The sequence below is a fragment of the Tiliqua scincoides genome, chromosome 3 (genome assembly GCF_035046505.1).
Source record: "Tiliqua scincoides isolate rTilSci1 chromosome 3, rTilSci1.hap2, whole genome shotgun sequence".
Lineage (NCBI taxonomy): Eukaryota > Metazoa > Chordata > Lepidosauria > Squamata > Scincidae > Tiliqua > Tiliqua scincoides.
Window position 1 is genome coordinate 51,660,039 of NC_089823.1, and position 16,620 is coordinate 51,676,658.

Sequence of the window (16,620 nt, forward strand, 5' to 3'; positions counted from 1 at the left end):
TAATAAAAGCAAACTTGATATCAGTCCTCTTTCAAAGCTTCAAAAACAAGTAAAATACCGAACACAAATATTACCAAAGTCAGCCAGAACAAATTTAACACTGAATTTTGGTTCAATATTCAAGCAAAATACAGATTTTGCTTTAAAAAAAAATCACCTAATAACATGAATATTATGAATACCTGCACTAATATTCCAAATATTTTTCAAACTAATCACATTCACGGTTCATATGTACAAAGATATATTCTGCACTAACCAAATTTAACTTCATTGTTCAAATGTTTCAATGAGAGAAGTTTAAGCATATGCTTAATTGTTCTCTTACAATCAGTTTTAACAGACTTGGCATAACTGAATTACAGGTGGAGCTTGTTTATCTGCGGATTTTTCATCCAAGGATCTGACTCAATGCAGGTCCCCCAGACCCACATAGAGCCAGACTCGGTTCCACCTGAGCCCTCTGAAGAGTACTGAAGTGGAGGACTCCGAAGGGGACCAGAGCATCGCTAGGGGCTTTCTTGGGTCTCAGAATGCCTCATATGGTGAAAAATGTCACTTCCAGTTTCCCTCGGGTCATTCTGAAGCCTGCAGAGACAGTGGGCAAACGCGCACTGCCTCTGTGGGCTTCAGAAAGCCCCCCAGAGGGGACCAAAATGCAGCTCTGGTCCCCTTCAGAGGGAGAAAGGGGCAGAAAATTTGATTTGATTATCTGTGATTTTCTATATCAGCAAGGGCTCCGAGAACAGATCCTATATACACATAGGGTGGCATCCAGAATAACACTTTTGTCAACAGAAGTGCCTTTCAATGAATGCAAGCAGCATTCCACTTGCAGGAAAGGTTCTTTGCTCCTGTCGGGGCCCCTCCCAGATGCCCTGACCCCCGACTTACCCTGGAGCAGGCACCCCAAGCCCAGGGTAGGGAGGCTTCCCTGCCCTTGAGGGGGACAAAGAAGGTTGGCTCACCCCAACCAGACAGAGGGGGCTGGCAGGCAAACAAGGAACACAGAAGGAAACAAGCCAGGAACAGGAAAGGCCTTTTCTGCTCCACCTGGAGTAAGGGGAGGGGCCAAAAAGGGGACGGGCTTACTCCATAAGACAGGGAAGCCAGGGATGAGAGGCAGGCAGTGTGAAGCAGGGCGCTGTGAGGTGAACAGCTCCTGCTCCCAAGCCAGGTGTGGCAGCTCTGCTAAGGAGGAGGACAAGGGTACTGGAACCCCTTCCCCTCCAGCCAATCTGAGGCCTCCCTGGGGGTGGAACAAGCCTGCTCCAAGCCCCTCCATGGGTGGGCCCCTACACTCCAATTAATAGATAAAAGTGAAATCACAACATTACTACAATTCTGTATATACATACCTAGAAGTAAACCCCATCAAACTGAATGGGACTAACTTCTGAGTAGGATTTTGCTGTGTGTGTGTGTGTGTGTTATTTGCTTATAACAGTGCATGAATAAAATAGTTCGGAGTTGACTTGCTCTTTTAACTGGTTGTTCCCTAATGCAAACATTTGTGATGCCCTTAGTGTTAAAAAAAACAAAGTCATCCTTTGTGTCTTGACAGAGACCACTCCCATAATTAATGATATCTATATTGAGTTCATGGTATGAGTGTTTTGAAGCTATGATATTTTCATGGGCAACCTTGAAATAGACTGATTCAACAGCAACTTGAGCTGTAATTTCAAAAAGAAATTCTACTTGAATGAAAGGTTAGGCTTCTTCCATGCTAGTGTCAATCAAAATGACATGCAGCTCAGAATAAGTATCTTACTACAAAAAGAGCATTATATATAGTGATTTCACAGAATAGATGTGCATCAGAAGACAGAATGATAAGTAAACTTTCTTTTAAGCATTTCCATAGATTTTAGCTATATACAATGTCTAACATACATCTACATATGTATATCAAAGTCACTTCACTTTCTTCTGTATGAAGGTTGGATAAAGGAGAGCTTACTTACGTGCCACTTCCAAAGAAGCATTACGACTCACAGCTTCCCCCAGATAGTTCCTCGCAACACACACATAACTTCCTTCATCCGGTTTACTCCTGCGTCCATGTACAATGCGTAAAAAAAATAAAGATCCGCTAGGAAGCAGCATACGGTGCGAGCGGGGATCATCTTTGTCAGTCTCCACCCGCTCTCCATCTTTGTACCACTCAATAGTGGGAGTTGGTCGTCCTTCAGCCTTACAGTTCAAAGTTGTTGGCTCTCCTTTAGAAACAATCACATCAGATGGATGCTCTACAATTCGAGGTGGGAAGTCTTCCTGGCGAAGACGTGATCCTAGTGACAACAGAGAAAGATGAAAATCATCAGCAAGTTTTAAACTCACTAGTTCTCATGTCTAAATTATACTGTTCTACAACGCAGAAATTAAAACAGCTGCTTTCAAGGGATATTTTAGGGTCCTCATCCAAAAAAGTTACTCTCCATCTATTACATACATACTGAAAAGTTCACATAGCTGTTTGCAGTTGTAACAGACTGGGTCAGGCAATAATATTAGCCTGAGATAATTAACACAGTCTGAGATATAACACAGTGCATATTGGGTACAGAAAAACCTAAGATACAAATGGATGCTCTGAATGTTGGTTATACACATCAGTGAATGTTCTACCCCCATACTTGCTAGCAATTCTTAGTCTTTGCTTCCTGTAAAGCAATAATCTCCCACTTCATCAACAATACAAATTAGACGTGGAACTAATTTAAAATTAGCTTTCAGAAGTTCCATAACAGCAACATCTGTACCACTAATATCAAACGATTAGCAAAGTAACATCTTGCACTTGAGACCCAGTTCATTGTACCAAATTCTATGCCCCTGTTCTTTTCTTAGAGCTCCAATTACATAGCTCCCTACAAAATTGAGGGTCAGAAAAGTTTTTCCCAAACTTTATGGTGGTTTGATATGAATTTGGAGTGCCAATTCCCAAAATGGCATCTGTTTTGCCCTAACACATCTAGTTTTGGAGTATAGCCTCTTTAGTGAATTGTTCAAGCAGCTTCCTCATGAGGAAGCCATGGTGTAGGCTTCCTCATGAGGAAGCTGCTTGAACAATTCAGTAAAGAGGCTATGCCGTGTCTCCAAAACTAGACATGATAGGGCAAAACAAGATGCCATTTTGGGAATTGGCACCCCAAATATACCCAGGAATTGGTGTAACGTTTAAAGAAACAAAATGTGTGTTGGCCTGTCTTATGATTCCAACAGCAGATTACACTTCTGTGGAAGGGCCCAACTCTATTCAGCACCGATGCAGTCCCAATGCAGCCCCAACATAAGGGAACAAATATTCCCTTACCCTTGAGGAGGCACCTATGTGTGTCCCCCTACCACAGGATGCAGAGGTAACAGTCACAACATGTATATTTTTAAATTGTTTACCCAATCTCAAAAGCTCAGAGTCATTACAATAAAGGAATGTTTAAAAATTAGAGAAGTCGAATATGAAATAACTAGAAACATTCAACTTTGAATTCAAGTGAATGCCATGTTGTCTCCTATTATAACATTCCACAATCCACATTCCACAATCCACATTCCACAATCAAGCAGGTATTAGTTGACTTACATGAACTTCCTGGAACAAGTCCAAGAAAAGTGAGACATACGTCATCCCTAAAAATCTTTAAAGCTTGGACTTGGAAAACTAAATCCTTGTCACGTGTTAATATCGATAAATAGTCAATGATTCTGTGAATGGTATTTCTCTACATATAGCTCCTCCTTTCATCATTTTCTTAATATTTTCAGTATACTGTATATACTTAACCAAGATACACAGGTGGGACCTCATTATCCGTGGATTTGCCTCACCATGAAAGCCAAACCCAAGGATCACGCCCCAACAGACCTCCCAGACATGACTAGAACCTTGTTCCAGTCACATCTGGGAGGTTTTCTGAGACTCAGAGAGGCCACTGCATGTGGTATCTCCAAGGCTCAGAATGGCAGCCGGAGTAGTTTTTTGACGACTTCCAGTTTTTGCTGAAAACCACAAGTTGTCAAAAAACACTCTGGGCACCATTCTGAGCCTCAGAGAGGCCATGCTCCGAACACCACTGGAGCAAGGTTTGAAACAAAGGTGGGCTCCAAAAACTGCAGGTTTCATTATCTGTGGTTTTCAGTATCCGCAGGGGGTTCAGGAATGGAACTGCCACAGATAAAGAAACTCCACCTGTATTCATATGGACTAAAGGCTAACATATTCATATACTTATATGCTTTAGTACTTTATGACAATATAACTAGATAGGGATTGTGATGAAAATAGGCTTATGCTGTATGGGAGCCTTATGCTGTAAGGCTAAGAGAGCTGCCATTATTATTGTATTAAAAAATTATTGTGTTAGCATGAAATAGAAATAGCGCTTTTGAAATTACTTTTTTGTGGTCATAATCTCAAAGACAATCATTGCCTGAGCTGGCACAAAACTATATTTGGAACTAAGAAAACAGAATCAGGACAGATCATTTCACCTGAGGTTTAAGATTTCTTGATGGAAAACATATTTTTGACAATCTAGAGCAATAACTTACAGAACTTAGCATCTCGTTCTTACTTTAACTGCCCAAAATTTGTTAGAAAGGCAAGTGAAATTAGAGTTTTGTAATCTCCTAAGCAACAGACTTGCTTAAGAACACCTTAAAATAGGTTCCTTCAAACGAACTATTTGTATTTCAACCTACACAAGTACTGCTTTAGCGTTGTTGTTTTTTACTGGATTAATCTCTCACCATTCTACATTTTTCTTTTACTGCAAAATTTGATTTAACTACTTGAGTATTTTGTTTACAATGAACTGGAGCAATGGGGAATGACAAGGGATGTCAACTTTAAAGCAAAACAAGCTATCAAAATTTCACTTCACCACACCCAAAATGCTCCAATACATTTTTCTTTATCATTCTCTATCTTTTATTTACATATATAAATGTAAATGAGAAAATGGCTCCTGGGTTTTAAAAAAATCAGTAATTGATAAAGAATTCAGAACTCCTCTAATTCAAAATTCTATGCTACCTTATAAGATAAAGTTAGATCCCTCTGAATTTCAATCTACTTTGTAGTAGTTCACTTCCCTCAATCAGTTGTCCTTTCCACTGTTCCCCTCTTTTTCTAATCATGCTCCCCCTTGCAAAGCAGGAGCCTGTGGTGCGGAAACCTCTCTAGAAACAGAAATATATTTCTTCTTGGATGCATGTAATGTAGTTGTCCATGTTTTCTGATTCAATTAAGCCAAGAGGCATAAAAAGCAATAAGCCCTATGCAACAACTCCTATAAAGAAATAATGTTCTTTAGCATGATCAAGGTCATCCAGGCTACCTGAAGCCTACACAGCCTCTCTTGTGTCTACAGTACCCAACCAGATAGCCACCCAGAGTCTCCTGGTGTCAGGGAAGGATAGAGTAGTACAACTGAGAAAAGAGTCAAAGGGAGCAGAAACCCTCACTAGGGGAAAATTGGCTAATTGGCAGTGTTGGGAACTCCAGTCAAGTGACTCATAAAAATGCATGTTTTTCAATGACTCGTTAGTTGCATGTGTGGAAGACTCTGAAAAAGACTCGAGTCAGAGCCCCCCTGACTCAGCACTCATCTCTTTGTAGGCTGGGGTATCTGCCTAAGTCTGGGGGTGCTTGCTTTCTGTTTCTGCCATGTGGAAAACCTAGCCGCTGTCATTCTGACCAGCAAACAGCAGGGAGTTCCAGCCAGGAGCGTTAATGAATCGGGTGAGAAAGGGGGAGCCAGGATTGAGCTCTTTTTCCTCATCTCTGATAGGAAGGAACCAGTGATCACTGGACAAACTATGGGCATTCTCATATTTTTACTGGCTGAGGGAGAGCAGGAGGAGGAGCCCAAGGGGTTTTTCCTTACAGTTGGCTACAGAAGCCCAGGGAGAAGGGACTGGGTTGTCATGGTCATATGTGAAAGAACCAATGTTCATTGGAGGAAGGGAACATTCTCATGTTCTCATTGACTGAGGGAGGGCAGGAGGCAGAGCCCAAGAGGGTTCTTGCCTGACAATTAGCTAAAGAAGCCCAGGCAGGCGGGAGAAAACTTTTTTGCCCAATTCTGCTTTCCAACCTCGTGGCTTCTAGGCTCCTTTTTTACTTGGGGGAGTAAGCCTCATTGAATGACCTGCTACAGAAGGACTATTTCTGAGTAGAACTGCAAAGGATTGGGTCATCCTGGTAAACCTCGCAGCTGCTGCTTGTGATGCTCCTCTCTTGCCTTTTCCTTCCCCACTCTCTCACACTCTCTCCCACTCTGTTTACAGATGGGCAGGGATATTAGGGGGTGTTCAAAGAGAACTCCAACAAACACACAGAGCCCGGCATCTGTTTTGTCCACTGCAGGACAGGGGGGGGTCTCAACTTGAGTCCTTTAGAGTTGTGAAGGGGTGACTTGGCGACTCAGAAAGTGCTCCCATATTACTCTTTTTTGAGTTGAATCATGGGAAGCAGTGACTTGGTGACTAGAGTCAAGGCCTGTTGGATTTTTCCAACACTACTAATTCGTTCCATGATAGGTGTTAGATACAGAAATAAATCTACTTAGACAATGTACTGAAATAAAATATTTTGCTTATGCCGTCACATGCAATATCTTCAGTGCATTTTTGCTCCAGTATTTCCAATTCATTTATTCTGCATACATTATGTAGCGCCTAGTAACATGTGGATTTAAAAGTTCCTATGAATATAGTCATATAAACAGTGATTACCAAACAATTACCTCCCTAAATTTTACAAGGCATGGAAAAGCAGAGTATTAAAAGAATGTACTTCTCCATCACCCTTCCTAAAGTGTCAAAAGCAAAAGGCTGTTGCTGCTTCATGTAAGGCAAGGTTGGCTAGGTTCCTTCTCATCTGGAGCACATATCCATAACTATTTAAGACAGCAATGCTTGTGAGATCACCAGCAATTGCATGCAAGTATGTTTCCAACACTGCTGATTAGGAACAAGTAGTGGTCTGTAACAAGAGATCACCACATCCTACTTCAATGTATCTTATGAAGAAAAACAGTAGTTTAAGCATCTGTGTCATTCAGATTTGACACCAGATGCATATATTTTGTGGTCAGGCATGCACAACAAAGTATAAGTTAAGTAAGAAACAACACTCCTGAATGTCTTCTAGTTGTCACCATCTTTCATCTGGGAGCAGATTACCTCTCCATTGTTTCCTATTACAGAAACCTAGGAAAAAGTCTCTCATTTCAAGAATTTTCAAGAATTACCCCTTTTTAATTAAAAAAAAAAAAATCCGGTATCTTGTTAATTTCACAAAAGTTGATTTATGCTTGCCAGCAGTCACTTATGAAACTGTGGGGGTTGTAGAATGTTCACAATAAAACAGGCAGGATAGCGGTGAGTGTAAATTCGTGCTCCTATTGCTCATATTGTGTAATTTGAGCCAACAGTACTTATCAAAAAGACATATTGAGAGGGAGGACAGAAGAGATTTTCTAACCCTGAAATATTTTGTAACCACTAAACTGTTTGTTCCTTCTATACTGATAGAAAACACTGGAGTTGGCAGAAGTACTGGAGATATCTAGAATGTTGCCTTCACATCCCACTTTATATTTTGTCCAATTTCTGGTTCACCATTTCCCTTCTCGTTTTTGCCATTTTGATTAATCCAACAACATAAGCAGAAAATGCTTTTTATTGCTATATTTCCCTCTATTTCTGACATAAAAGATATCCTGACCGCTATTTTCTTTTTCCCCTTCAAATGCACCAAGAGATAAGCTGTCATGATATCTGAACTATTTAATAATTATGGAGTAGGTAGAAGGGCAGATATACATAATTTGCTGAAAGGAATACTGCTTCAATGCACAAACTGCTGCTCTGAGTTGTCTAATTCTACAAAACTTCTATTACATATGTGTTTATCAAATAGCCAAATCAATTTCGGGGAAAGGAATTTTAAGTGACTTAGGGCCAAATCCTACCCACCTTTCCAGCCCTGGTGTAGCAGTGTCAATGGGGTGCATGCTATAACCTGTGGTGGGAGGGTAGTTACAGAGGCCTCCACAAGGTGAAGGAACATTTGTTCCCTTGCCTCAGGGCTGCATTGCACCTACACTGGCACTGAAAAGCTGGATAGGATTGGGCCCATATTCAGTTGGCAAAAAAGAAACTGGAAGGAACTGTTGGACACAGAATTATTTCTGTTTGCAATTAGTAAAATGAGGGGTGCCAGTTAGAAGTCACATTTCAGCCTAGTGCAATTGCCCCACAATAAACCACACAAATATTGCTGGAGTCAAGTTACTCTTCTATAGTAGAAAACACATTTCTACAGTAGAAGATACATTTCTATGCAGTATGTATGAAAGACATTAAACTCGAACTTAAATTAATCATACAATCCAACAACTAAAACTCAATTATAAAATAACACTCCCTTTCCTTCCTCTGCTGGTAAAATCCTGGAGATGTGAAGCATCTGTCACCATATCAGTTCTTTTCTTCCTGCTTCAAATCTGATGAGAAAGAATCTTAAAGAGATGGATCTTACTTCCATTTTGCATCCAAAGCTAGAAGATGGTATGCCTTCAGGGTGAAACTACTATGCTTTTCCTTCCAACTATAAGAACTGCAGGCAACTGAAGTGGACAGTTTTCAGTTGAAATCAACATCAATACTTCTATTAAGCCTGAATCATTCACAATACTGATAATGTGCCTTGAACTCTTTTTTTTTTTTTTTTTACTCTATTTCCCAGGTATAGTATTATCTTTACTTCTCAGAAATGGTACTTTTCATCATAATTAAATGTTAACACAAGGGATAAATTATACCTTTCAATCACAATGCTCAAGTGGTAAAAAAGGAAGTAAAAAAGAATCACAATTCTCAAAAGTTACATGAACTGAGGTTTTAAGGCATCTAAATGTATTTTAGTGTAATCAATTAATTGAATATTCATTTAAAAGCCATTTGACCAAATTTAGCAGTATCTTAACACAATGCCTAGAAAAGAGGGTACCAGGAGATGTTCAGAAAGTTCCTGGTCAGAAATATTCTCACACCTCTCATTAGGTTTCTTCCTTTGGAAGGTCAACATTTCTAAAACATCTAAGCTCTGTTATTCTGTGGCGCACTACTGAATTTTATTTAGATAGTGATGGTTCTTGCATTCATACTATTACAAAAATTAGGCATATTCTAGATTGGACGATGTGCAAGCTGGTATAAATAGACTTTATTAAAAGAGAAATCCAAATGCCACTCAGCAGAATGCTAATTACTGCAAACAAATCATTAATTGGGTACAGTAAGAGTCGAATTACACACTATAATGTACCTTGTAGCCTTCTGTATTTTAAAAAAATAAAAATAGCACTTGTGGGGGCTGAAAATGAATTGAGACCACAACAAAAGGGAAGAGGGATGTAATGCTTTCTTGTCACTACTGTCTTAACCAGGTCCCTTACATGTACTTCACAGGCAATGGAAGATGTTTCCTAGAGGTACACTCAATACTCTCGCTAAGGCAGGGCTTTTCAAACTGGGGCATCGTGACGCCCCAGCCTGTGGGCCCTGGCCTCTGCCCCCTTAAGGGGAGGGGGCAGCATAGAGGCAGGAAGAAGGCAGCAGCACAATCCCAAGGATTGCACCTCTCAGGGGGCTGCAGGGGCTTGGGTGCACTTGTTGCAAGGTCAAGAGCAAAGTTCAAAAGCAAACTCAGTAGGAAAGAGTGGTGATCGTTTGCAAGCTTTATTTCGTTGCCAGCAACAGGCTTCTCAGGGACTCCTGTCCAAAATGAAGAGAGCAATGAAAGCCATGTGGGAACTCTCAGAGCTCTCAGAAAAAAGCAATTTTCCAGTGTGAGCCTCTCTCCCTTATATCTGATTCTGGCTCCTTTGTCTGAGGAGTCTTACATTTCTCATTGGCTGGTGTGTGACATCAGAAATGGGGCTTTCTCAGGATTGGCCACAGATAATTTTACAAGCATTTGATTGGTTGGCTTCAAGTTACAAACTCCAAAAAGGCAAAATGTACATTTGAGACATTATTTCCAACAACCACTAGATGGCACTCTTTACTCATTTATTACAGAACTGGTGTGCTTATTTCTGACCACCAGAGCTATCTTTCTAAATTCCTTTCTGTCTGAGCTCATCAATCACTGTTTAAACTAAGCCTTTTGTCTTCCCTCTATTCTATGTGTAATTCTCTTTATATGTGATTTGTATAGTGGGGTAATTTTATTTAATACAAGACAAACTAACTTCTTATTGTAAATAAGGATTTTAAGAAACCTTTCTCTTTATTTCAATTAAATCTAGCCCCACCTGTCAGCTTTTAGCTCTGACAGAGGTTATCAGGAATGTTTGCTAATTAGGGGCTTTTTCTTGTTCCTTTCCAGCTGTTTCTGCTGATGTCTGTATCTGCCAAACTCTATTTTAATTAGCAATTTACTGTCTTTGCCAAGGCCTTCTTCCCCATTAAAATGTCTCTGTATAACCTCTAGTTTTATGTTCTTGGTGCCAAGAGATATCGGCTTCCTGATTAATTGGTGCAGGCACATCCTGCTTCCTGCCTCCCTCCTAGTTCTCTGTATGTTGTATCTAATCTCACTTTAAGTTGTAAATCTGTCTCTAAGTTCCAATTAAAAGTATCTAAATCTGTCACTTTGAGTCTACAGAGATATACAGAGTTCTTATCTTGTGAGGAGTAACTTTTCTTAGAGTCTCCTTGTTAGACTCTCTAAATTAACTTTGCTACATCTGCCTTCTCAAAGTTAGATTTGAATTACATTTTTAAACTTGTGGCTTTTAAGTAAAACTTAATAACTTTTCACCTTTTTGTGTATTTCTATACTATTATTTAACTTTCAATAACATCAGGCAATCAAGCCTTACTCTAATAGCTAATTTATATTGGTTACACTTAAAGCATTGAAAAATATTTGCAAACTAGCAAGCATTATAATCTCTTTGAAACTTCTATGAAACTTTGGTCTAAATAGCCCTTCCCAGTGTTTATCAAACTGTATTTGGTTTAAAAAGGAAAGCCTGAATGTTTTAAAATGCAGTAATGCTTTTTCCCCTTTCAATTCTCTGCTTAAAAGCAACTTGAAGGTGGAATTTGCCTCTCTATTCAGAGAGGATGCTTTATCTGATGCTTTGGTATAATGAATATACAAGCTGTAAATTTGATTCCAAGAGAAGCTTAAATCATTTGTCATAGTAGCAATTAGCCTGAGATGGAAACTTCAGCTTCTTATACTCCCTTTTCCATGAAGCGTTTACTTTATCTGATGTCCTTGACAGTTTAGCGAGAAACATCCCTTGATTTACAGCCTGTCTCTGTTTCAGTTTCAGACCAAGACCAAAGATGCTTTTTGGTTTTAAATTTAAACATATGGTCATGCATAACAAATAAACGTAACATTTTTCCTATTCCTTAAACATAAATTAATAACTAATTTAGCTATTAACATCCATAACATAGCATTAACATTTGGTTCATTAAACTTGTAAACATTTGAACATTTTCTCTATTAAACTGCTAAACATATAAACTATAATGTGTTTGTGTTTATGAGCATGGCATAATGGCTTATGGCTTTCATGGCTTGTGGCTTTCATGGCCTTGCCTCACACTTACCCAAGCCTCCTGCAGCCTCACGGGGCTGCGGGGAGCCCTGCACAACCTTCTGCAAGGAAATTATTTCATTTTGCTCTTTTTTCATTCAAGCCAGCCTGCAAATTCCCAGTTTAGTGAAGTGTTTGGAGGGGATATGTGTTTGTTTTGCTCTTGAATAGTATTCCATCTTCATCTGCTGGGCATTACTGGTTACTGTACCCAACTGGTCAACTCTTCCAGTGTACCCACCCGCCAAGTTCAGGCATTTTCCATCAGCATGCTTGCAATTTTCTCACATGCCATATCTCCCCATTTGCTTTATTTCCCCTTTTTTCCTGTATTGTGAAGGGATACGAAGTAAAAGTATAAGAGTACATTACTAAATTTGCTGGAAGTGGGTACACTGATAAAATAAAGCTGAAATATAGGGAAAGTACAGGTTTAATGGTTAATGTGATGTGCCAAGAGATGAGAGATCATGTACTGAGTATATGGTAACTACATTTGTTCTTATGTGTAATATGTAATTGTTCGCTCTAGTCACTCAATAGTCTGTGCAGGGTCTTTCTTTTCTTTTCTCTCTTCCCCTCAGTTGTTCTCACCCTATACTCCTTCCCCACTTCCTCAACTGATCTTTCCCATGCCTCCCTCCTAGTCTATCATCTTCTCTTCTCTTCCTATTCTCTTCCTACTGCTCCACTCTCCCTGTCTTGCTCTGTTCCCCTACTTTAACCACTCCCCTACCCTTCCATCTCACTCCCTACAGGCTGAGTGAAAATGTCTCTTTGCCCTACGTCTTTGGCTGTGTGAAACAAAGGATTCCCAGCCCTGGTCAAGTTCTCTCAACGGCAGCAGCAGAAGTTACACAGGAGCTGCACAGAAGCTGAACAGCTGCCAATGGCTGACAGACGGGCACCAGTCCATGGACCACAGTTTGAGAAACCGTGCTCTATTGTATTGCAGTTGTTTGTCTTTTAGTTTACATCTAAATGAACCCCAAACCTCAAAACTAATGTCATACGAATATTTGATTTGGAGTTAATCATTTTTGCCTAAAGAGTAACTTACACTATCTTTGCCTAAAGGGAAACTTATACACGTATGTGTTACTTAATGATAAGGATATGCTTTTGAACCCTATCATTACACGTGAATGTCTTTGTCCAGACAATCTTGACAGGCAGCTGGTAGTTGCCCAGACTGCCTTGCGGGACTAGAAGGAAGGCACACAGCTAGCTGGCAAAAGCATGAACAGAAAGCATGGAGAGAGCCAGGGTGGTGTAATGATTTGGGAGGTGGACTTAGACCTGGAAGATCCAGGTTCAAATCCCCCCTCAGTCATGAAGCTTCCTAGGTGACCTTGAGCCAGTCACTTTCTCGCAGCCTCACCTACCTAACAGGGTTGTTGTGAGGACAAAAGGAGGGGAGCAGCTTTGTACACTACCCTGAGCTCTTTGGAGGAAGGGCGGTATAAAAATGTGAAAAATAAAACATAAAAGCAGGCAAAGTGCCGATTGGTCAACAGAGCTGGCAAGGAAGGAAATAAGGAAGCTAGGCTGGTGAGTTCAGCGGGACCACCAGCATACCAGTCACCGGCTAGAACATCGCTATATGAAGCATACCTGTATATGTACTAATTAAGTGGCTGGTCCTCTTTGGGATTTGAGTGTGCTCTTCATTATCATTGCCTAGTCTATGTTCATAGGAAATTTGGTACGATGTTGCATCTGATCGCCTGAACAAGCTACTGCAGTTCTGATTTCTAATAAGAAACCTGATCTCTGTAGTCTGAAACAGTGGCACTGAACAGAAACTACCGGATTTCCCCCCATATAGCTCCTGACCCAGTAAAAAGGGAAGGTGGGGAGCAGACACAAGTGCACCTGTGCTAACCACTAACCCCCCTTGATCAGCCTGCTATGCCTTGTAGAATCCCCTAGAACTTCCAATGCATGACTTCCCCATGACTTATTAGTTCACATACTATTTTCACTAAAAATACAAGTATAGAAGACTCAAAGTGAATATGTTTGAAATAACCCTAAGAGTGATATACAACGGAAAAATAAAATCAACATTCAGATTACCAAATTTTCCACTATGTAATGTGATCTGTATGGAACTGTACTATACTATACCATATGAATAACTTATAATCACATAACATTTTAAAAAATCCTGTGCTTTTCCCCCAGCAGATATCACTAGGGTAGCTTCCAACTAATAAAACAATTTTTTTAAAATTCAGAACAGCTCAGCAGTTAAAAGAACAATTTAAAAGAGCAAAACAAGAATAAGCAGGACACAAACTAAAAACCATAAAAATCAATCAAAAAGCCCATCAGAACAAATAAACCCTTAAGACTTCATGTCCAAGCAATGCAGGCTTCACAGAGAAGAGAATTTCACAGTTTGGGAGTCTGTCAAAATGAGCTTCCCCCCATCCCCACTAAGTGCACTTCACTGAGAGGCAATACATGAGGCAAGGTCAGAAGATGAGCAGAGTGCTCATAAGGCAGATATGTCTCAAGGAGGCAGTCCTTCAAGCGTCCTGATTCTGAAGTTTAGGGTTTTAATAGTAACAACCAGTACCTTGAATTGGGCACAGAAATACAGTGGGAACTGGTTCAGATGGAACAGCACAAAAGTAATGCTTCCAGATCAATGGAATCCTAAAATGATTCCAGTTGCCACATTTTGGATCACCTGATCATATTGTTACATAGATGCATACACACTCAATTACACCCACAAGTTATCCAAGCCGCCATTTTCCATGTACTGGTGAAATACTTTTGGTAACTGAAACATATACACACAGTCCTCCAACTACAAAGACAACGTTCTTAAACACTGGATTTGCCTGCACCAGCTCTTTAATCTTGCTGTACGGAAGCAAATTGGCTGTAGCGATGGTGAATCTTGTCATGGACATCATGAGGTGTTCATAAAGTGATGGATAACTTTAGTTATTGTATCAATCATTAGCTGACATGTGAAGAATGGGTAACTTGCCTGATGTACTTGCAGGTTGAGCACTGGCACAGGGCACTTCAATAAATGTTTGCAAGATGGAATTGATAGAGTTCCTTCATAAGATTATGACAGGCCATGTCAGTTAACCACATACGTCTCATTTCATCACTGCTGCTGAACTACCCTTCGACATCTGTACCACTGCTGGTATATGGTGGTGGTGGTCTTACTAGATGTTAAGCAGGCTGGGTGAGTTGCTTGAAATGCCTATAGAACAGGGGTGCCCAAACCCTGGCCCTGGGGCCACTTGTGGCCCTCGAGGACTCCTAATAAGGGAGCCTCCAGTCTCCAATGAGACTCTGGCCCTCCGGAGACTTGCTGGAGCCTGCACTGGCCTGATGCAACTGCTCTCAGCATGACAGCCAACTGTTTAACCTCTTGCTTGAGCTGCGGGACGAGGGCTCCCTCCACTGCTTGCTGTTTCACATCTATGATGCAGCAGCAGCAGCAAAGGAAAGGCTGGGCTTGTTTTGTGCAAGGCCTTTTACAGGTATTCAGTTATTGCAAGACCTTCAATTATTAATATAAATTCCATCTCTAATATATTCATTTATGTAAATTTATTCAAATTTTGAATGTAAATTAATTCTTTTTTTCCTGGTCCCCAACACAGTGTCAGAGAGATAATGTGCTCTCCTGCCAAAAAGTTTGGACACCCCTGCTTTAGAGAATCAGAATTAGCAGCCTTTGGTTTTAACATCTGCAGACTGCCTTTATCTTCAATTTCACTGCATGATTTCAGAGTTAGAGGGCCTCTCTCCTAAGCCATCATCTGGTTGTAGTGGAATGAATTATCTCTATCTGCATTATCAAATGAGGAGTGAATAATTCAGTTTTCTACAATACTGTATGGGATATACAGTATTTTTTCTCCAATTTATCTACAGTTGTTGTGGTGGTGTCAAGAGGGCAGGGAGGAAGCGTTATAGGGAGGCGGGAAGAAGGCGGGCGGGAGGCGTGCTGGGGAGGGAGGGAGGGAGGGGGTTCGGTGGAGTTCCACTCCACTGGATCCTGCGCATTCATGTGGGGATTGGCGCCCTACATGAATGCCTTTACCCTACCCATTGCGGGGTACTTTCCTTACCCAGGAGAAGGGGACAAAATTATGCATGGGAAGGATAATGCATGGGAAGTGGATAGAGAGATGCTCTTTACACTCTCACATAACACCAGAACCAGGGGACATTCACTAAAATTGAGTTTTCGGAGAGTTAGGACAGACAAAAGAAAATATTTCTTTACTCAGCATGTGGTTGGTCTGTGGAACTCCTTGCCGCAGGATGTGGTGATGGCATCTGGCCTGGACGCCTTTAAAAGGGCCTTTAAAAGGACAAGTTTCTGGAGGAAAAATCCATTATGGGTTACAAGCCATAATGTGTATGTGCAACCTCCTGATTTTAGAAATGGGCTATGTCAGAATGCCAGTGCAAGGGAAGGCACCAGGATGCAAGTCTCCCTGGGGCATTTGGTGGGCCACTGTGAGATACAGGAAGCTGGACTAGATGGGCCTATGGCCTGATCCAGTGGGGCTGTTCTTATGTTCTTATGACAAAAGTCCCCTTCTCCCAAGGTACCACCCACGGTAGCCTGTGGTGTGCAGGATCCGGCAGCAGCCATTTTTGATACCGCTGAAGCTGCGTGCCACGGGAGTTTAGGATTGGGCTGCCCAAGAATATAGTTTCCTATTTTCAGTCGTAATTTTATAAGCATCAGTCTGATCTGGATATGTCACATATCAAATTATAGAGTTCCAGCCAACAGATATACAACACACTTTATTCAGCTGTGTGGGACAGTTAAAATGGGATTGCAGTCTGAAGTCATTCTTTTTCTGCCATTATTCCAGGGGCTTATTCCAGGGATTCACCCATCAAAGACGGAATGTTGCTGCCAATGTATATTTAGTAGCCCAGGTCCAAAGTTTCATTTTGGTGAAAAGTATCCGTTAATTAT

At 40.8% G+C, this 16,620-nt stretch overlaps 1 protein-coding gene across 1 annotated transcript in view; it reads right to left on the bottom strand.

Moving 5' to 3' along the window:
* ROBO2 (roundabout guidance receptor 2) overlaps positions 1–16,620 on the bottom strand; it is a 606,994-nt gene that overhangs the window by 535,596 nt on the left and 54,778 nt on the right. The window contains exon 2 of the mRNA XM_066622392.1: positions 1,968–2,294. Coding sequence (XP_066478489.1) covers positions 1,968–2,294 — 327 coding nt within the window. The remainder of the gene's footprint in view (positions 1–1,967; positions 2,295–16,620) is intronic.